Genomic DNA, 22,863 nt, shown 5'->3' on the forward strand with positions numbered 1-22,863 from the left:
GAGAAGATTTACACGGAGAGGAAAGCTGCCTACATTAACTTTCACACCAAGCACCAGAACTCTAACAGCCTTCAAATCTGTTATTTATGTCTTAGAATATATGAGCCTGAGAACTCAGTGACATGAACAATTAAGAAAATGGATGGTGGGGGCCAGGTTTCTTATTGCTGGAGCGGGAGTTTACAGATAACAAAAGGAGGAGGCTTCATGAACCATGTGGTAATGGATTCGAGCTGGAGATATCGGTATCAACTCATTCTTAGGTTAACATAGATCAGTGATGGCGAACCTATGACACGCGTGTCAGAGGTGACACGCGAACTCATTTTTTGGGTTGATTTTTCTTTGTTAAATGGCATTTAAATATATAAAATAAATATCAAAAATATAAGTCCTTGTTTTACTATGGTTGCAAATATAAAAAAATTTCTATATGTGACACGGCACCAGAGTTAAGTTAGGGTTTTTCAAAATGCTGACACGCCGAGCTCAAAAGGTTCGCCACCACTGACACAGACAGAGATGGTTACATATGGAAATATTTATAGACATGTGTACACAAGGGTCAGTATGCACACATATATTTCCCTGCTCTGTCAGCTGAGAGGACCCAGAAGCAACAAAAAGTAAATAGTAAAAGCACATGTAATGCTCGGGTCTTGATTTCTAATATCATTCTCCAATAAAATAGGAGTTCCTTGGAGTAATGGCTGAGTCCAGTACTGGGACAGGAATTAGAAACAAGATGAGCCTGGAACATCTTATGGCACCAGAAAGTAAGGAAGTACACGCAAAAGGCCAACCAACCAACCAAACCGATGGTAATGGGTACATCAAAGGCAGAGTAGCCAACTGAAAGAGCTCCCAGTGGCCAAAACCAGAACAATTTGAGCAACAAAATAAAGGAGTATTGTATTATAATACAAAGCACAGAATAAATATCCATGAGTTCACACTGATATAAAAGTAAATGACTGAATAAATTTATAAATGGAGAAGGCACAAATCATCTATGCAGAATAATTCCAAATAAGTATAAATACCCTGCCCTAAGGGGGAGGGGCTAGCTCCCTGTGTATAGTTATCTCCTTCCAAAGACTTCCGTGTGGGGAGAACGGAGCAGCCCGGCACACGCCTCAGCCAGGTGATCTTTCATGTGGACAGTGCGTGCCCTGGACCCACTGTGATGAGACCACCTCACCTCTGTGGTCTTCCTCCCCAAACCATATCCTCAGTCTAATCATGAGAAAAACATCAAATAAGTCCCTACTGAGGGACAGTCTATAAAGTCACTGAACAGTACTCCATAAAAGTATGTATAGTAGGTCAGCAAAGCAAAAGAAGTCTGAGAAACCGTCACAGCCAAGGAGCCTAAGGAGACACAGGACTAAATGTCAAGTGGTGCCCTGGATGAGATCCTAGCGCCGAAAAGGACATTCGATAAAAACTAAGGAAATCTGAAAGAAGTATAGAATTCAGTTAATAATAACGTATCGATACTGGTTTGTAATTATAACAAATGTACCACTATGTTAAGATATTAATCATAGGGGAAACGGGGTGCAGAGTCTGTGGGAATTCTTTGTAGGATCCTTGCAATTTTTCTACTATAAAACTGTTGTAAAAAATAAAGTTTATTTAAAAAAGGTATTGTAAAAGAGAACAGCTTCTCATAAAAAAAAAAGGAGGCAAGAAAAACAACAACACTTTAAAGTGCTGAAAAATGATGGCAAAAAAGACATTTTCAGCCCAGCCGATGTGGCTCAGTGGTTGACATCTACCTATGCACCAAGAGGTCACCAGTTCGACTCCTGGTTAGGGCACCTGCCTGGGTTGTGGGCTCAATCCCTGGTGAGGGGCATGCAGGAGGCAGCCAACTCATGTTCTCTCTCATCAATGTTTCTATCTCTATCGCCTTTTCCCTTCCTCTCTCTCTAAAAAAAAAAAAAAAAAAAAAAAAATCAATAAAAATCTGTTTTTTAAAAAGGAGATTTTCAGATAAATGATGAGAAAATTCATCACCAGCAAGAGCTGCACTGCGCCCTAGCTGGTTTGGCTCAGTGAATAGAGCATGAGCCTGTGGGCTGAAGGGTCCTGGGTTCGATTCTGGTCAAGGGCACATGCCCAGGTTGCAGGCTCAACCCCCAGTAGGGGGCGCACAGGAGGCAGCCGATCAATGATTCTCTCTCATCATTGATGTTTCTCTCTCTCTCTCTCCCCCTTCCTCTCTGAAATCAATTAAAAAAAAAAAAAAAGATCTGCACTGCAAGAAATGACTAAAAAAATGATCTGGGTAGAAAGGGAAATGACAAGATGGGACTGAGAACTCCAGAAATGTTAGTAAGTGGGAAATACAAAGCCTATCCCATTCTCCTGCCCCATGAGGGGCCCCTTTTCATTCCTCCTCTAGAGCAGTGGTTCTCAACCTTGGCTGCACATTAGAATCACCTGGGAATCTTTTTAAAATCCTGATTTCTGGGCCCCATCCTCCCGAAATTCTGTTTCTTTGTTACTAATGTTGTGGCCCCACCCCATAACAAAGAAACAGAATTTCCGAAGGATGAGGCCCAGAAATCAGGATTTTAAAAAGATTCCCAGGTGATTCTAATGTGCAGCCACGGTTGAGAACCGCTGCTCTAAAGGTTCCTTAGACTTAGAGTCTGACAGGGTCTCAGCAGGGGCAGAAAGCCTTCCTAGGGAGCGTCAGTCTGGGATCTATGGGGAGGGTTTTATACTGCAACAAACATGGCGGGAGGCCACTGGTCTTAGGCATGGGCCTTGGGAGGCTAACCATTCTATAATGCAAACTTCCTGCAGAGCAAAGAATATCCTGCCCCAAATACTTCTTTATCTGCACCCCCTTCAAGAAAAACCTGAATTGGGGCGCACTCTAAGGCATCAATCAAGGGGTAAGGGAGCCCCACCAGACCTCTAACACATGCAGCCAGGCCGCATCACCTTCCTTAGCACCTGTGCCAGTGGGACTAACGCTGAGTGTGTAGCATAAAGTCCAGGGTCATCATCATGTGAACAGCTCTCAAGTGAAAAATGTCTCCCAACCTGTACCCTATCGGGCTGATTTCTCAGCCAGTATTCTTAACCCAGACCCTTTATATCACTGTGGCTCCCTTCTCTTCTGCTGCAGGAGAGGAAAGGGTAGCACGAAAGATAAAAAGGTAAATCAAGCGATGAGTTCTAACAACCGCTCAGGACTGCATGGAGCCTGCAATCTCTAAGTCAGAAGGAAGGCTTGTAGAAAAACCATCTCAAGTATCTGACAGAGGTAGGGGTTCTCTACATCCACCTAAGATTTAGAGACTTAAAAGAAAAATTCGGAGCTTATGCAAAAGTTTTAAAACAAAACCATCAGCAGTTATTTTTTAAAAGCTATTTTTATTTTTTAAAAGCAACTACCTAAGTGATTCAGTTTTAGAAAACTTGGGGAATAATTATGAATTTTAAAAAAATATATGGATCACATAGAAGATAAAGTAGAAATATCTGTAAACTAAAGCAAAAAGAATACATAAAATTTAAACTCTTACTTCCTGCCAGAGCAGTACATTTATATTTCAGGTTCCACCTTTACTGAAGTAATTAAATCCACATTCAATTAGGACCTAAAAGCTTTAAAGTATAAAACAATAGTATGACTATTATGTTACTCATTTTCTTGATGGGCTTTTAGAATAAAGGTAACAGATTTATATTAAGTAGCCCAAATTATTGATATTAAAGGTGTTTTGCCAAGTGTTTGTGATTTATCTTGCTTTCATAAAGTGTGATTTTTATATTCACTTAGTGAATATTCTATATTTTCTAGTCACTACTAGATAATACATTTAAGAGAATAAGATGGAAAAAAAGGTGAAGAGGCACTCAACTAGTAATTCTGTTCAACCAGCTGAAGAAACAATAAAAAGCATTTGATACTGCTGATTGAAGAAGATAGAAAGGCAACATCATTATTTGGCTACATGTTTATCTAAATTACCTCACTTTTCTTTAAACAATGAAAAGAATATCTATAAATTATTACAGAGACACAAATAAAACTAAGAGATTTTCAATTCGACAATAATTTGACAAATTTAAGACTGTTAAATAACAGTAACATCTATATACATTTTTTTTAAAACCAGGAAAATAAATCCTTAACTTTCCTCAAATGTGCATTATTTTAAACTATCCAAGAGCCTATAACTTCCCCTTTATCCTACCACATACCCACTAACTCATTCTGCTTAACACATAAAACCACGAACTGAGCGTCCTTCCTGCCAGTGACGTCACAGCACCGCATTGGGGAATGTCCTTCAGGCACCAGATGAAGGGCACTGGCGAGAACAAACATGAGCAACCTCCTGAAACATCGACCAGGCAAGAAAACAAAATACTTACACTTCACAACGTGGAATCTGAACATCAGTGTATCACATGTATCTTAAACTCAAGGAAAAATGAACAAAACTACGTCTTTATGAAATCATTTCCGTGCAGGACACTTATTCCGTTCCAGGTATGCTGCTGACTACTGCACAGAATAGAGAGTAAGACACAAACTTTAAAGAAACCTGCAATACTTTCCACACTGCAATCAAGTATACAAATAATGACGACGTGAAAGGAAAAGGAACATACTGTCAAAGAGGCACAGAGGCCCTCCGGAGCCTGCTGGGGCCTTGGGTGGGGAACTCACGGGGCGCGACCCGGGCGTCTTTCCCCAGCTCTTCCCAGTTCACCTTAGAGCACAGCACAAAGCGTTCTTTACTCAAATGAAGGGGCGACAACTGACACGGGAGCAAGGGAGGGCTACACAGGGACCTCTGGGCGAGGCGGCTCTGAGGCCAGGGTCCGTGACCCTCGCGTGGACCGCGCTGTCCTACAGGAGAAGGGCAAGAGCAGCTGTGACGCACTAATGAGCCAGGAACGCCGGTGCTTCCCGGCACAGAAAGACGTCCTGCCGTTGTCCTCCACAACAGAGGCTCGCGGCCTGACACACAGTTAGATTTAGAGTCACAGAGGCCTTCCCACGCGGGAGGCGACTTGGCCTATGTCCCCGAGGAAGGCGGTGGAAAGTCTGGGATTAAAACCCATGTTCCTGTCTTTACTTCCTTGTTCCTCAAAGCGAGATCTGGGGGCCAGAGTGGCATCAGCATCACCTGGAAACATGGAAAACACAGAAGCTCATGCTGTCCCCCAGATCTACTGAACCAGAATTTGCATTTTAATGAGATTCCCAGGTGACTGATAGCATATTAAAGTTTGAAAAGTACTAGAGTATGTACCTAGAACTACAGTGTCTGAGTTCTTTAATATATCAGATAGTGCCAACTTTCCCTCCAAAGTATTGCACCAATTTACTTTCCCACATTATTCTAATTTTCTATGTATCTAATTATAATATAAATCCTTTTCCTATTATTAAAATTGCTCTAAAAATGAAGTCTATTTAGCTCATATTATAGTGCCTGGCAATAAATTAAAACTATTGTTATTAAAACAGTTACATTAGAAATACCCTAAATGTTTCTGCAGGAAATTAATCATATTGTTCCAACTGTAATTATGTTATATCTAAGTCAGTTTCAAAATTGATTCTGACAAGATAAAGCATCTTCTCAAAGAAGTAAGCCTTGAGAATTTATGAGATACCTGGATGAATGATTCCAAATCTAATACGTTATTTTTCAAAGCTTCCAAGCGAAATGTAGAAATGTAAAATGACTAATGATTCCATCACAGCCAGTTTCTTAGTAAGTACAAGTTTTATAGGTTGTTATGTCCATTATTTAAGAAAAATAATTCAGCTAAGGGGAAAAGACAAATGGTAGTATCAAAAATAAATATATCACAGAATTATGTTGAGAACGATATGGTTCCAGCAGAGGAAGGCCTGCCTATGAGGCGATGGTTTCTAGGAGGAAAGTACATCTCCTGCTGCCTTTGCTTGTTACCTGGGTGAGTCATGGTGACCGGCTCCTCTTTGGACTTGTTATTGTAGATGACGACAGCAACTGCATTGTGGAAGGCCGCCCGCGATATTTTCTCTTTAAATGTGCAATTTCCCCTCTGCAGCAAGGCAATCCACTGTTTGATATTAGGAGGGACAAGGAACCGGGTTTGAGGATCACAGCCCAGATGATCAGCAACTAAGGGGAAAAGGAAAAAACACATTAATTTTTTTCTGAAGTAAAGATAAATAAAACCAATCAACTCTTTCTCTGAAGCACGTCAAGCAGCTCACTGACAGCAGAGCTATGAGTACATCCAGAAAGGACATTACCCGGAATTTAAACCCTCATCTGTACAGGGAGAAAGGTGCCCCTGTAACCCAAATTAAAAGTGGAAAATCCTGTTTACAGAGTGACAAGAATAAAGAAGACTGTAATATCCAGTGTAGGGTGGTGAAGAGAGGAGGAAGAAGAGGCAAACAGAGATCCTCCCCCCCCACCGCCCCCCCCCCCCCCCCCCGAAACCCAGGAGAATGAACTACCCCTGATTTCGCTCATTCAGTTGCCTTTACTCATCTCTCCACGCCCCACCTCTCACCGCCTCCAGGAGGAGACGATTTTGCTTGGGGTAAGTAAGGAAGGCAAACTAATCTTTTGCTCAGCTATCAAGTGGTCTTCTTGAAATTCAAGCATGCTTAAAAAAAGAAAAAGAAAAAGAAAAAACAATTCGAGCATGCTTGAACAAATTTCTTGGTAAGTATAAGGAAATTAGACAACTTCACTTTGGGCCTGCATCTGAAAGTTATAATAGCTAAAATAACAATTAGAATAAATAGATTATTCCTCTAATTTACCTTGATTGTTAAAAATTACTCTACAATTAATTCCACATTAGGATACATATTAGCTTACTACTCTTCCTGTCTAAGGGGATACACCAAGACTATCCCTTGGGCCTACAAATTACATGGTCACTGTCCTAGATTTGGGGGAATAGCTTGTTTCAAGAGCCCTCAAATACATGTGAAGTGGTTAGGGCAAGCGCCTCGATTTTTGATTCTGCAAATATGAGCATCATGGCTCTGATGCCCTTTGTAAATCTTGAGACCCTGTGCCTGGCTGTTCTTCCCATTCCTCGTCCGTGCATTTATAACAGGTTAAAATGAAAGGGGGGCAGAGAAGGGCGGGGGGGGCGGGAAGCCACCAAGGTAAGCCTGGAGACTGCGGCTCCCAGGGCCAGAGGACAGCAGGCCCTCTGCCTCCTGAGTCAGTCCCTGCCAGCACTGTGCAGGCGGTGGGGGGGGGGGGGGGGGGGGGGGGGACGGACAGCACAAAAGAGTAGCACTGGAAGCAAGTAAGTAATAAGAACATTAAATAAGTATTAATAAAAAATAAAGTGTGAAAAAAGACACCAGTGGGGAAATGGGGAAATGTTTGCTTTCCCTGAAAGCACACTGTTTACCAGAAGAAATGAAATGTTTACATTACTTAAAGAAACTAAAATGTAGAGATGCCACCAACTACAGAGAAATGTTACATCTATCATTTCCACTTAAATATCTTTCCCCAAATTCTCTCATTATCATGGCGAGGGACAACAATGAAAACATACTTGCTACCAGAGGTCTCTTAATACACAATAAGTGGGTGACCAAGGATTTCATAATTTGTCATGACGAATACTGTCTATAACTATGATTCACCCTTTCCCTTACACACTTTAGTTCTTTCTTAATCAAATTAAACTTTAGTAGTCAACTACTGAAAGAAACAGTCAAGGCATTGTGAAACTCTGAAATTGTGAAACACTTTACTTTCAGTGATATCTGTCAGTTTCACCGATTACTATGCTGTTTTAAAATATAAGCATTTAGGTGATGTGTTAGGATAACCTCAGTGTCTTGGGAAATTTTCCAATACTATACCCAAGTAGGCGCAAAGAACTTGTTTTAAGTGCTTCATTTGTGATGTGTCAAAATACACTGCTGCACGAACCTCGAGGAAAATGCAGAATCAAAAATATCTACAGAGCGCTGGCCAGTGTGGCTCAGTTGGTTGAGCGTTGTCCTGTGCACCAAAAGGTCACCATTCGATTCCCAGTCAGGGCACATACCCAGGTTGTGGGTTCGATCCCTGGTCGGGGTGCATGTGGGAGGCAACTGATTGATGTTTCTCTCTTATATCAATGTTTCTCTCCCTCTCCCTTCTTCTCTCTCTCTCTCTCAAAAAACAACAACAACAAAAAAAACCCACAAAAACCCCCAGTAAAAACATAAAAAAAAGAATATAGAAAGAGATCTGTACACTTGTCTTCTGTGAAACATTCGTTTTTCTGTGACGTTCCTGCCCTCCCTCTGACTTCCCATTGTTCACTGTGTGGTAAAGAGGAAACAACACAGTTAGGGACCAGCAAGACCTGGGGGTCCAAATTCTCCAAGCTTCCACTTTTACTTATTTGTAAAATTGAGATAAAATTCTTACCTCACAAGAGTTATGTTTATGTGAAAAGTCTTTAACAAGTCCTCTATTCTCAGGTGCCTTCAATACAGTCCCTTCCGTTAGTGTTATGGGTGCCAGCCTGTCCTGTGCTAGCGATCCAGCCTGGTGACACGGGGACTCTATGCTGACGTCCATGAAACCCACCCAGAGCTGGGCAGCACACCCTGTGTCCCCTCTCCCAACGGCTCCCTGTCTCACCCTTTCTCCCTGTTGCTCTGACAATGTCACTGTCCACTTAGAAGGACAGCCTTTCAGTAATGGTCACAACGTCTAAGACTAAAAGAGACAGCAAGGGGTGCAACCACGGAGTACAATCCATCTCTTAAAGGAATCTCCATCCACTAAGAACAGACTCTATGCACAATCCAAACAAATTCCAACAACAGGCTGTATGAGCAAAAAGAATGTCCCTGTTCCCCCAAACCACCACGTGTGAAAGGTCGCAAGACATTTGTATCGGTAAGAACAGAATATGCAATGATCAACAAGAATAAGATGTGCAAGTTCCTGTTCAAAGAAGCCGTTTTCATTGTTCAGAAAAAGGAAATAAGGGGTTTTCATAATCATTTAATACTATACTATGCTTATTTTTATTCATTTATTCCTTCCTGTAGTTAAAAAATAACTTGAACAATGAAAATGTTAACAGCTAAAAACTCCACATTTCACAAGAGGAATGATGACGATGGCTGGTGATCAAGTGGTAAAATTTAATACCAGTTATTTGTACTTGAAGCAATGTATTAAGTGAAGACACAAAACATCTATATAATTATGAACCATAAAATATGTCAATAGCAATTTTGCTCAAATTCAGAATTTTTTTTTTTTTTACCTTAAAGTTTAGAAGAGGACGATCACCTCTGACTTCTTTGCATTTATAAGTCACAGTGTCAGGAAAAACTTACTTGAAGTTATCACGAAAATGTGAAATCATGTATAATAAAAAATATTGTACTACAATACCTTACAAATTTGACAATTATACCCAATAAAGCTGAAAAATACGGTATTATAGAAAAACTTAACTTCAATTTTTCCCCCTGTATGGCCTTTCCTATCAAATCCAGAAATAGTCTGCGACTTTTACTAGTACTGACTCCTTGACTAGAACCAAACAATTCTCAATAGGAACAATTATGGAATCCTCACCTTAATGCACAATAACTTAGACATTCAGCAACATACTAAGTACCGCAGAGAAACAGAATAGAACCAAACATTTTGGTCTTGAATCTTGAAGCGCCTCTGAATGTACTGAGGTGCTCTGAATGCCTGGCCCAGAACGAAATGTTCACAAGGTAGCACGAAGCACCAGCATGAAGAGCGCTTCAACATTCGGAAAGGAAGAGAGCAACGTAACGGCCAGGGAACCTACATGGAATGCTGGAAAACTCCAACAGAAAGGAGAGTGCACAGACGTGAACAGCACAAGACCACAAGAGAGAGATTAATCCCTTCTCTTAAACTCTAGAGAAAACCAAGTAAGATTATACAGCCAAGGTTACGACATTATACAAATTTAAGATAATCAAGTTCTAAAAAGAAGACCTCCACTGTAAAGGGAAAAGAGGAAGACTATTCTGGTACAAAGACTATGTAAATACTGAACGGGTTCTGTGAGTGAATAAGGAAAAAAAAAAAAAAGAAAATTTCTCTTCCCCAACCCAGCGGCCTGAAAGGCTCCACTAGGATCCATTTGACTTAATAAGACCTCGTCTTTTAAAAAAGGAAACACCCACCGAAGAGTAGCAGTCCCCAAGTTATGACCTGGGTGATGTCTCCTCCCCGCCCAGACCATCAGTCTGCTGCTGTAAGCGTCACATGGGGCTGGGACACATGACGGAAGGTCACTGACTTCGCCAGGTGCACAGCGCAGGTGCCTCAGTGTGTCTCATTTTCTCCACCTGAAATGCTAATACTCCTTTGCTGACCACCTCCTAAGCTTCAGGATTCTGATAACATCTTCTCCGACCTCCTAAAGCTGAGCTGGGTGCTGTGTCCATGCCTCCCAGGCACCCGAGATCACAGCCATCTTAGCATTCACTACACTGTATTAGTAACTGGTTGCTTTGCTTATTCTGAGCGCCTCCTAAGTGTGAGATCTAGCATCTCCTTTAACATGTCTGGCACAAACTAGACACTTACTGTACCCGATGAAGGGAGTGAGGGAAGGACGACAGAGGGGGACTAGGCAAGAATGAATATAAAGAAAAACCTTGTGCCAAAGACCTCTCTGTTTCATGTGGAAATATTCTGACTTGGGCAATATTCTGTCAGCTGTTTCCTACAATAGAAGTAAAAATAAAAATAAGCCTAACTAGTCCTAGCTGGTTTGGCTCAGTGGATAGAGTGTTGGCCTGCAGACTGAAGGGTCCCGGGTTCGATTCTGGTCAAGGGCACAGGCCTGGATTGTGGGCTTGATCCCTAGTAGGAGGCAGCCAATCACTGATTCTCTCTCATCACTGATGATTCTCTCTTTCTCTCCCTCTCCCTTCCTCTCTGAAATCAATAAAAATATATTTTTAAAAATAATAAAATAAGCTTAACTAGTTACCTTGTGCGCCCCTACCGGTTCTCCAGAGAAACAGACCAATAAGGGTGTGTGTGTGTGTGTGTGTGTGTGTGTGTGTGTGTGTGAAGATAGCTATTAGAATGAACTGGCTCACATGATTATAGAGGCTGATACCTTCCAAGATCTGCAGGGTAATTCACCAAGATGGAGAGCTTATCACAGCTTGAAACCCAAGAAGAGCCAATGTTTCAGTTTGAGTCCCACTCTGAAGACAGTCAGGCAAGAGGAATTCTCTTACTGGGAGGAGAATCCCATCTTTTGTTTATTCGGCCTTCAACTGATTAGATGAAGGACACCCTCTTTGGGGAGGGCAACCTGCTTTAATCTGCTTTACTCAGTCTAACAAGTTTAATGTTAATCTCGTCTAAAACAAGCTTACAGAAATACCAAGAACAATGTTTGACCAATATCTCTACCTTGTGGCCCAGTCAAGGTGACATAATTTAACCATCATGTGCCTCACAACTTACTTTTCCTTCTGTGTTTCATTTCCTTCTTCCGTATTCTACATCCTTTAGAAGGTCTTTCAATGAGGATCTATTAAGGGTGAAGTCACTTTCTACGGTAAACTTGTCTTTTTACATCCGAAATCATCTTTCATTTGTCCTCATTCTTGAGTGGTAGCATAATCAGGCAAAAAATTCTGGATTATTATTTTCTCTTAGTATTTTGAAGACATTATTCCATTGTCTTTTCTTCTTATGTTGAGAAGAGGCTGAACAAAACATTTTCATTGTGTAGGCTTCCAAATGTTAATGTATTTTTAAATTTTGAATCTAGCATTTTTAAAAAGTAAAATATGTGTGTTTTAAAATTTTTCTCTTAATCGATAATTTTTACTTCTTTGGTTTCATTCTAAAGAAACATATTTTTACAATAAATATCAGCCTTTCATTGAGAATTTTTAAGAAGGCAACAATAAAGTATCTTTTATATCCCTATAATGCTGAATATATCAATCAACATTGGAAGAAGGGCTATACACAGCTGAGCTGTCAGCAAGTTTAACTGTCAATAGCCATCCATTATCATTTGTCTTCTATACTTAGTTACTGTGTATTTCAAATGAATTTTGATTATTTTTCACATTCTTAGAACTTAAATATATCCGCTGAATGTTCTCCATGACATAATAAAAAAATCTTAAGAGTAATTTTAAATGATGGCTAATAAAAACCACTTCACTTACAAAGTCAGATTCAAAAATAATTTCTGTTACAACTAACACAACAAATAAGGATGGGACAAAAGTAGGTTTACAGTTGTAAGCACGTGAAGCAGAGTTTATTCCTGTATTATTATTTATTAATTATGGCATTTTCCATAGGAACAACTATAAACGTTTGCCTCACCTTGTACTGTATGCAAAACAAAATAACTAAAAATTACAGCTAGATCCTTGTACAAACATGGCATCATAGTACAACCTAAGTGTTAATTATTTAACTCATATCATTTCTCACTCCATAAAAGCATTAAATATCAAGTACAACTCTTTCTGAGGCTCTCTTTCCTACCTGCTTCTATCCATCACCTTTTCCTCCCACTTCTCGGATATTCTACCTCATTTTTCCATTAGTAGCCTCTTAAGCTGAAGGTGTTCACCAAGGTTCTGCCTTAAGCCCTCTTTTCTCAGTGGGCAATCTCATCCATTCCCATGGCATCAATGATCACCTATAGGTAGATAATGTCTATATCTCAATCTCTCTCTTGAGCTTTAGTCTTTAAATTTCAACTGCTTGCTGGGTATTTCTGCACGAACAGTGAGTATCTCAAACTCATTATCTTCACCCCTCAAATGTGATCTTTCCATGTGGAATTCCTGAGTGACATGGTCATCCACATAAATACACAAGATTGGAATCCTTGCTGAAAGACAAGGACGTGGCTTTTGAGAGACTCAGCTCAGTCAATAGTGTTCAGTGTTTCTGGCTGCCAGTAAGAGCCCATCAGGACAGAGCAGAGCCACTGACTATAACGCAACACTGGTGATGCACAGAAAGAAGTCAGAACACCATCAAGGGCCCGGAGGAGGTCTGAAGGCATTACTTTCCCCCCGGATTAAGGTATAATTAACAAACTAGTATATACATATATATGTATATATATTACAATCTGATGATCTGATGTACCTATACTATGTGAAATGTGGTATACAATACCACATCAAGCTAATTAACATATCCATCACCTCATATAGTTACTTTTTTTGTGGTGAAAACACTTAAGATCTACTTTTTTAGCAAATTCCAAATATTCAATATAGTATATTAATTACAGTCACCATACTACACATAAAATCCCCAGAATTTACTCATTTTATAACTGAAAGTTTGCAACATTGGAAGGCATTTTAGAGAGAATCATTGATCGGCTGCCTCCTACATGCCCCCAACTGGGGATCGAGCCCGCAATCCAGGCATGTGCCCTTCACTGGAATCGAACCTGGGACCCTTCAGTCCTCAGGCCAACGCTCTATCCACTGAACCAAACCAGCTAAGGCTGGAAGGCATTTTAAATTTGAGCATCATCCTGATATGTCAAAGTTGTAGGTTCGATCTCTGGTCAGGGGACATACAAGAATCAACCAATAAATGCCTACTAATAAATAAGTAGAACAATAAATCTATGTTTCTCTCTCTACCCCCCTCAAATTAATAATAAAAAAGTTTAATTAAAAAAACCGTTAGAACACTCCTATTTTGTTTTATTTATCACTTCTTTTTTCTGGTACTAGTACTTCTTGTACTATTGATTCTGATATGACGACAGTTTTGACAAAGACTGGGCCATCTGGAACATAATTTCAAAAATAAGAATGATAGATTCAACAATACATTAAAAGGATCATATATCACAATCAAGAAGATTTATTCCAGGGATGCAAGGATGGTTCAACATCTGCAAATCAACATGATACATCCACTAACAAAATGAAAGATAAAACTCATACAATTCATATCAATAGATGCAGAAAAAACTTTTGACAAGATTCAGCATCATTTATGATTTTTAAAAAAACCTTTCAACAAAGTGAGTATAGAAGGAACATAATACCAAAGACAAGGATGCCCACTCTCACCACTCTTATTCAACACACAGTATCAGAGCCACAGCAATTAGGCAGGACAAATAAACAAAAGGCATCCAAATCTGAAAGGAAGAAGTAAAAGTGCCTCTCTTTGTAGATGACATATTTTATATAGAAAATTCTAAGACTCTACCAAAAATTAATTCAGTAAAGTCATAAGGTACAAAACTAATATATAAAAATCTGTTGCACTTTTATACACTATAACAAACCATCAGAAAGAGAAATTAAGAAAAAAAAACCTCATTAACAATTGCATCAAAAAGACTAAAATACCCTAAAATAAATTTCACCAAGGAGGTGACAAATCTGTACACCAAAAACTGTAAGACATCAATGAAAGAAACTGAAGACAACACAAATAAATAGATATGTTTACTCATGGACTGGAAGAATTAATATTGTTAAAATGTCCATACTACCCAAAGCAATCTATAGATTCAATGCAATCCCTATAAAAATTCCAATGGCATTTTTCACAGAAAGAGAACAAATAATGCTAAAATTTGTATGGAACTACAAAAAACCCTGACGAGCCAAAGCTATCTTGAAAAAATGAGGAACAAAGCTATAGGCATCAAGCTTCCGGATTTCAAAGTATATCACACTGTTATAGTAATCAAACATTATGATACTGGCATAAAAAAACAGACACACAGATAAATGGAACAGAATACAGAACCCAGAAAACAAACCCACACATATGTAGTCACTTAATTTATGGCAAAGGAAGCAAGAATATGTAACGGGGAAAAGATAGTCTCTTTGAGAAACAGTGCTGGGAAAACTGGACAGACACATGCAAAAGGATAAAACTGGACAGCATTATCTTACACCACCCATAAAAATCAACACAAAATGGACTAAAGACTTGAATGTAAGATCTGAAACTCCTAGAAGAACATACAGGCAGTAAACTCCTTTGGTCTTGGCAATAATTTTTTAGATTTGGCAACAAAAGCAAAAATACATGGGACTACATCAAGCTAAAAAGCTTCTGCCCAGCAAAGGACACAATCAACCAAATGAAAAGGCAGCCTAAGGAATGGGAGAAAATATTTGCAATTCATAATCTGATAGGGGGTTACTATGTAAAATATATAAAGAACTCATACAACTCAAAAGGAAAAACACTTCTTCTTCTTAGGGTCCCTATTTTATGCAAATTTCTATTCACAGTTTCCTATCATTCCTTACTTCATAGGTTTCATCTATGTGTGTAATATTGTTATCCCTTGAATTAATATGTGAATTAAAAGAAATGACTCACTCTCAACACACACACACTAGGAAGAGTGTAGCTCACACTATCAGGGGAGAAGTATTTGTCCAGAGGTTGAGCTAAACTGCTGAGGAAGGAGGTAGAAGAACATGAAAATAAAATCATGAAATGAAGTCCTTATGGAGGGCAATTAGAAAAAAAAAATACCACTGTGGGAGACAACTCACATGACAAAACAAAGAAGAACTTGTCAAACAAGGAATTAACTATTGTCTATAAATATTTGAACCAGTTGCTTCCCCGGGATCCATGTGGTCGAGCTGTTACTTGTTTGTTCCAGCTTGAGCTAGACAATCACAAGATATGAATGCTGAGGCCCAGGCTGGGGGCCTAAACTCGACGATTGATCACTGGTGACCACTAAGTTCTGACATTTTAATTCCTCTCCCATGCCCATCTGCCCCTTTAACTGGCCATTACACAGAACCAAAGAACAATAAGGTTCTATTAACACAGCAAATACTGCGTGGGGGTAGTGGGGAGCGGAGGTGAGGGAGATGGCAGCCAGAAGGCACACAACTGCAAAGGAAACTTAGAGGCCCATGAGCAAAAGATGATCAGAACAGCTCCAACATGTGAACAAGGGCGAAGGGAACAGCCTGCGGGAGAGGCTGGAGCCGACCAAGCAGTGAGTGCCTGTACCAGTCAGGAGTTCAGAGTTCCAGTCAAAGATGAGAAGCCACCGAGGGGGTTTAAACACGGATAACATGACTGGGTGAATTTCCAAGATTATTCTGACTACTGTAGGGAGAAAAGACTGATGGATGTTAAGAGAAGCAGAGAGAACAAAAAAGAGTAAGAAATGACTACTTGAACTAAGAGAGATACAGTCTGAAGGTAAACTGTGTAGCACAGACTAGATGTGAAATATGAGGAAAGAAGCAAGGATGACACCTAAATTTGTTTAAATAACAAGAATGTCATTTGACTGGGGAGCAGCAGTAGCAGACTAGAAGGCAAAACCCAAACCCAAAAAACCCAACTCCATTTGAGACTTATCAATTTGGAGGTGTCCTCGAGACATTTAAATTAAAGATACCAAGTAGGCATCGAATGTGTGAGTCTAGAGGTCAAGGAGAGAACTAGACTAAAAATAAAGATCCAGGAAGAGGTAATAGGAGGCACATGGACGTAAAAAAAATATGTTGTCTCCGAAAGTTACATCATTTCTTTATGAGAAAATATTGGATTCCTGCACCATGTTAAGTGCCCATTTGTTTTTGCTTCAATTTTCTGATCTTAAACTTGCATCAGCTGGGATCTGAGATGTTCTCCAGCAACAGTCAGCTGCTTGGAGAGAGCAAGCATGGGGAAGATTAATGGTACACGGTTCATCCAGAATTGAGATTTTACCGAGTGAGTGTGACACAGGATAGAGGGAAAGGGGGGTGATTACCACAAAGGAGAGAAGTGAGAAGCCAGGAGCAGGTGAAAGAGCTCACTCTACCTGATGGGGCCCAGGAACGGGGTCATACTATGCCCGGTTCAAATAATGCTGAGGGTGGGCTTACCGCAACGGACGGGGAGGGAGAGAGCTGCCAGAGACAAGGGAAACGCTGTGAGCCAGCCCTGTAGCAGCTGCCAAAATAAACTGTCTTAGGATCCATGGACTTGGATCTGTTCATGAAAGACCACCAGTTAACTCACTGGTAGCTTTCCTGGTTTCGCATCGTCAGTGCTTAACTAAGCAGGTCTCCTGAGACAGTGCTTAGTTTCTGCAAACCCCTACGTTCCACGGCATGTCACTAGAGTCGGCATGTCACTGGAGTTGGGGAAGAACTCAGATGTTGGGAAAACATCAAGCTTCTTCAAAGGGGGAAAAAAAAACAGGGAGCAGAATTAATTTGCAGTGCGCAAAGGAAAAGGAGTGGGAACCTTACCGCACACCTGGATAGAAAGGACAATTTCATCCCGTGGCAGGCCATGAAGTCCACCTGCTGCATTCACCCCATCACCCCAGTCACCAGCGTGGTAAGAGGATTAAATGATAACCCATGTACCTTATTTGGCAGCATTCTTGGCACACACTATGTACCCAACACATGCTTACCACGTCACTGCCTGGGATAAACCAAGAGCAACAAACAGAAAATACCACCTTCCAGGTGTACTCTTTCCCCTCCACACTGTCAATATAAATTCCACACTTCTCCAACTTTGAGTTCACTGCTCGAAGTTTGATGTGGGTCTTTTTTACATCCATTTCTCTCACCATGTTCATGTGTTGTTGTTTTTTACCTCTTTGAGTAAACGGAGTATATTTATAATACTTTTAACAGCCTTATCTGCAATTTCATCATTTGTTCCATTTCTAGGCCTGTTTCCACTGAGTGTTTTTGTCTAGTTATGGGCCATATTTCCCTGTTTCTTAATTTTTGATTGGATGTCCGACTTGAATTTTATGTTTTTGGGAGCCACATTTCATTGTATTCCTTTCAATATTATTGTTGGGCTTTGTTCTGAACCAGCTAAATTACTCCAAACCAGTCTGATCCTTTTAAGATTTGCTTCTATAGGTGGGTCCAGACAGGCTTTTCTCTAGGGCTAACCTGGCCTCACTCCATGCCCCATGCACTAGGGAGTCTTTCTTCTCTGGTTAGTGGGAATATGAACGTCTCCCAGTTTTGTGTGAACGCCACCTGCTAGTTTTTGACAGTCCTTCGTAAAACGTGCAGATCAGTGAGGAACCCACTGTAGCTCTCCAGAGCTGGACCTGCACTCTTTTCTCATCAGGTCAGGAAGACCACCAGGTTCTTTTGGGACCCCCCACCCCCACTGCACTGCAGCTTGGAAAGCCTCCAGGTGGCAGGCGAGGGCAGTTACAGGGCTCTTAATTCCTTTCACTGTCCTGTGCAGTTTGTCGACTTATTTCTAAAATTGCTGTTTCATAACTTTGTCAAGTTTTCCAGTCACTTAAGGTAGTAAGGTAAACCTGGTGCTTGCTACTCCATGGCTGGAAGCAGAACTCATCAAGTTTGACCTCAAATTCCACCTTTTCAATGAAACGTTTCTAGACTACAAGTCCAAATACGTCATTTCTCTGGTCTCCATGCCACTTACAATCTAACACAATAACAGAGCCCCTACAATAGTCTCTGTCCGTCAATTCTCCGCTCCCCGACCTTCCTACAATGCCTGCCATCAGTTCCAGTACAGACCGAGCACCACAGGATTAAATTCAAATCATACCAAAAAAAAAAAAAAATTCAAATCATACATTCCAGTGGCTTGCTAGTGTTAGGCACAGTCCTAGTGCTTATTTGAAACAAAGAAGAGACTGTCCCTAACTTCCAGGAAGACCTCACAGTTTGGGAAAATTTAGTTTAGGTAGTAATCAAATTCCCATCCAAAAACCCATAACATACTTTGTAGTGGGAAAAACTAAGGTATAAATGAATCTTTAGAACAGGGATTGTTAAATGTTTTCTTAAAGAAATCATTTTTGAATAACATGCTGTTGAGTTTCTCAGGTAGATACCCAGAAGAGGGACTGCTGGGTCATATTCTTAATTTTTTGAGGAATCACCGGACTGTTTTCCATAGTGACTGTACCGGTCTATATTCCCACCAGCCTTGAATGAGGGTTCCTTTCTCTCCGCAACCTTTCCAACACTTTTCATTACTTGTTGATAATAGCCATTCTAACAGATGTGAGGCGACATCTCACTTTTTATTTGTATTTCCTATTTGCAAATATCATCTCCCATTCCATCAGTTGCCTCTTTGTTGTTGGTTTCTTTTGCTGTGCAGATTTTTAGTTTGACATAGTCTCATTCATTTATTTTTGCCTTTACTTCCCTTGCTTTTGGGGTCAGGTTCCTAAAATGTTCTTTACAACCAAGGTCCATAAGTTTAGTACCTGTTTTCTTCTATGTAATTTATTTTTTCAGACCTTCTATTTAGGTGTTTGACCCATTTTGAATTGATTTTTGTACATGGGGACAACTGCAATCTAGTTTTACTCTTTTGCATGTGGCTTCCTTTGTTGAAGAGGCTTTCTTTACTCCATTGTGTGTTTCTGGCTCCTTTGTTGAAAATTATCTGCCTGCATACATGTGGTTTTACAGCTGGGCTCTCAATTCTGTTCCACTGATATGTGTTGTCTGTTTTCCTACCAATACCATGCTGTTTTATCGTAGCTCTGTAGTATAATTTGAAGTCAGGTAGTGTGATACCTTCAGCTTCATTCTTTTTTCCCTCAGCATTATTTTGGCTATTCAGTCTTTTGTGGTTCCATACAAATCTGATGATTTTTTGTTCTATTTCTTTTAAAAAAAGACACTGAGATTTTGATGAGGATTACATTAAATCTATATATTGCTTTGGGTAATATAGCCATTTTAATTATGATTCTTCCAATCCATGAATATGGGATATTTTTCCATTTTGTTGTGTCTTCTTCAATCTCTTTTAAAAATATATATATTTTATTGATTTTTTACAGAGAAGAAGGGAGAGGGATAGAGAGTTAGAAACATCGATGAGAGAGAAACATCGATCAGCTGCCTCCTGCACACTCCCCACTGGGTATGTGCCCGAAACCAAGGTACATGCCCTTGCCTAGAATGGAACCTGGGACCCTTGAGTCCGCAGGCCGACGCTCTATCCACTGAGCCAACCCGGTTAAGGCCAATCTCTCTTAATAATGCTTTTAGTTTTCAGTATATAGGTCTTTCACCTCCTTTGTTAAGTTTATTTCTAGGAATTTTATTCTTTTGGCTGCAATTGCAAAAGGAATTGTGTTTGTTTTTTCATTTCTTTTTCTGAAGCTTTGTTGTTAGTATACAGGAAGGCAGAGGATTTTTGTGCATTGATTTTGTATCCTGCAACTGTACTGTATTTGTTTGTTGTTTCTAACAGTTGTTATTTTTGGTAGAGTTTTAGGACTTTCTATGTACAGAATCATGTTGTCTGCAAAAAGTGAAACTTTTATTTCTTCCTTCGCGATTTGGATATCTTTTCTTTCTTTCTCTTGCTTTATTGCTCTGGCTAGGATTTCCAAAACTATGTTAAGAGTGGTGAGACAACGGGGGAAAGGGGACATATGTAATATTTTTGATAATAAAGAATTTAAAAAAAGTAAGAGTGGTGAGAGTGGGCATCCTCGTCTTGCTCCTGATTAGAGGAAAAGCTTTCAGTTTTTCGCCAGTGAGTATATTGGCTAAGGGTTTGTCATATATGGTCTTTATTATGTTGAGGGACTTTCCTTCCATTCCTACTTTACTGAGTGTTTTAATCATAAATGGATATTGTATCTTATCAAATGCTTTTCCTGCATCTATTGATAAGATCCTGATTTTTATCCTTTCTTTTGTTAATGTGGTGTACTACACTGATTGATTTGTGTATGTTGAACCATCTTTATGCCCCTGGAATGAACCCCACTTGATTGTGACATATAATTTTCTTGATATATTACTGTATTGGATTTGCCAGTATTTTGTTTAGGGATTTTACATCTGTATTCATCAGAGATGTTGGTCAATAGTTTTCTTGTGTGTGTGTTACCCTTGCCATGTTTTGGTATCAGGGTTATGTTGGCCTTATAAAATGTGTCAGGAAGTTTGGCCTCCTCCTCAATGTTTTTGGAAGAGTTTGAGGACAGGTTTTTAATCTTTGAATGTTTGGTACAATTCACTGGTGAAGTCATCTGATCCTGGACTTCTATTTTGGGGGAGGATTTTGATGGTTGTTTCAATGTCCTCACTCCTGATCAGTCTATTTAGATTTTCCAACTCTTCATGATTCAGTCTAGGCAGGTTACATATTTCTAGGAACTTATTCATTTCTTCTAGGTTGTTGAATTCGGTGGCATATATTCTTTCACAGTATTTCATAGTATGATCCTTTGTATATCTGTGATGTCCGTGGTGACTTCTCTTTCATGTCTGATTTTGTTTATATGGGTCTTTTCTCTTTTTTTCCTTATTGAGTCTAGCCAGGGATTTGCCAATTTTATTAATCTTTTCAAAAGACCAGCTCTTGCCCTGGCCAGTGTTGCTCAGCTGGTTGAATGTTGTCCCATGCACTGAGAAGTTGCCAGTTCCATCCCCGGTCAGGGCACATGCCCAGGTTGTGGACTCCATCCCCAGTAGAGGGTGTGCAGGAGGCAGCTGATTGATGTTTCTCTCTCACACTTACCCTTCCTCTAAAATCAATAAAAAACCGCATTTTTTAAGAAGGAACCAGGGCAGTACAGCATGGAAGGGGTGAATGGGAAAAGGGCGGGGGGGGGGGGGGGGGACATATGTAATACTTTCAATAAATTTTTTAAAAAGGAACCAGCTCTTTGTTGTATTGATTTTTGTATAGTCTTTTTGTCCTCTATTTCATTACATTCTGATCTAATTTTTATTATTTCCTTTCTTCTGCTGAGTTTGGGTTGCTTTTGTTCTTCTTTTTCTAGTACTTTAAGATGTAATGTTAAGACTGTGTACCTGGGATTTCTGTTTCTTGAGATAGGCCTGTAATGATATAAAGCTCCCTCTTAGTACTGCTTTCACTGCATCCCAGAAGTTTTGATATGTTGTATTGTCATTTTCATTTGTCTCTATGTATCTTTAAAAAAATTTTTTAAATTTATATTTTGGTTAATCTTCACCTGAGGATATTTTTTCCACTGATTTAGAGAAAGAGTGCAAGGGAGGGAGGGTAAGAGGAAGGGAGAGATGGGAGGCAGAGAGAGAGATATTGGTTTCCTCCCACATGTGTTCTGACCATGGCCAGGGATCAAATCTGCAACCCAGGTATGTGCCCTTGACTGGGAATCAAACCTTGGACCCTTTAGTGAGTGGGACTACTCCCTAACCACTAAACAACACTGGCCAGGGTTGCATATATATCTTTTGAACTCACCTTTTATTTCTTCTTTGACCCAGTCATTTTTTTAGCAGTATGTTGTTTAATCTCCCGGTATTTGCTGGTTTCTTTACTTCCTCTTTGCAGTTGATTTCTAATTTCAAGGTATCGTGTCAGAGAATATGCTCGGGATAATTTCAATCTTCTTGAATTTGTTGAGGATAGTTTTGTGACCCAACCTATGGTCTATCCTTGAGAATGTTCCACGTGCACTGGAGAAGAATGTATAATCTGATGTAAATGTCAATTATGTCCATTTGGTCAATTGTGTCATTTAAGGCTGATATATTTTTTATTGATTTTTTGTTTGGGTGATCTATAGAGCTGTCAATGGAGTATTACGGACCTCAACTATGACTGCTTTGATTGGTTTCTTCCTTTAATTCTGTGAGTAGTTGCTTTATATATTTTGGTGCTCCCTGACTGGGTGCATATAGATTAAGAAGTGTTGTTTTCTTGAAGTAGTGTCCCTTTTATCACTATATAATGTCCATCTCTGTCTCGTTGTCTTTGTTACCTTGAAATCTATTTTGTCAAATATAAGTATGGCTACACTTGCTTTTCTGTGGATGTTATTTGCTTGGAGAATAATTTCCCATCCTTT

The 22,863-nt window shown here is 39.8% G+C and overlaps 1 protein-coding gene across 3 annotated transcripts in view; it reads right to left on the reverse strand.

The window, feature by feature from the left end:
* The window catches only part of RNF130 (ring finger protein 130), a 140,228-nt gene that overhangs the window by 110,535 nt on the left and 6,830 nt on the right, over positions 1-22,863 (reverse strand). For all 3 annotated transcript variants that reach the window (XM_070416785.1, XM_070416786.1, XM_070416787.1), the window contains exon 2: positions 5,958-6,152. In XM_070416785.1, coding sequence (XP_070272886.1) covers positions 5,958-6,152 — 195 coding nt within the window. The remainder of the gene's footprint in view (positions 1-5,957; positions 6,153-22,863) is intronic.

The sequence above is a fragment of the Myotis yumanensis genome, unplaced genomic scaffold, assembly GCF_028538775.1.
Source record: "Myotis yumanensis isolate MYYU_CA2020_CCGP unplaced genomic scaffold, mMyoYum1.0.hap1 SCAF_5, whole genome shotgun sequence".
In the NCBI taxonomy this organism is placed as follows: Eukaryota; Metazoa; Chordata; class Mammalia; order Chiroptera; family Vespertilionidae; genus Myotis; species Myotis yumanensis.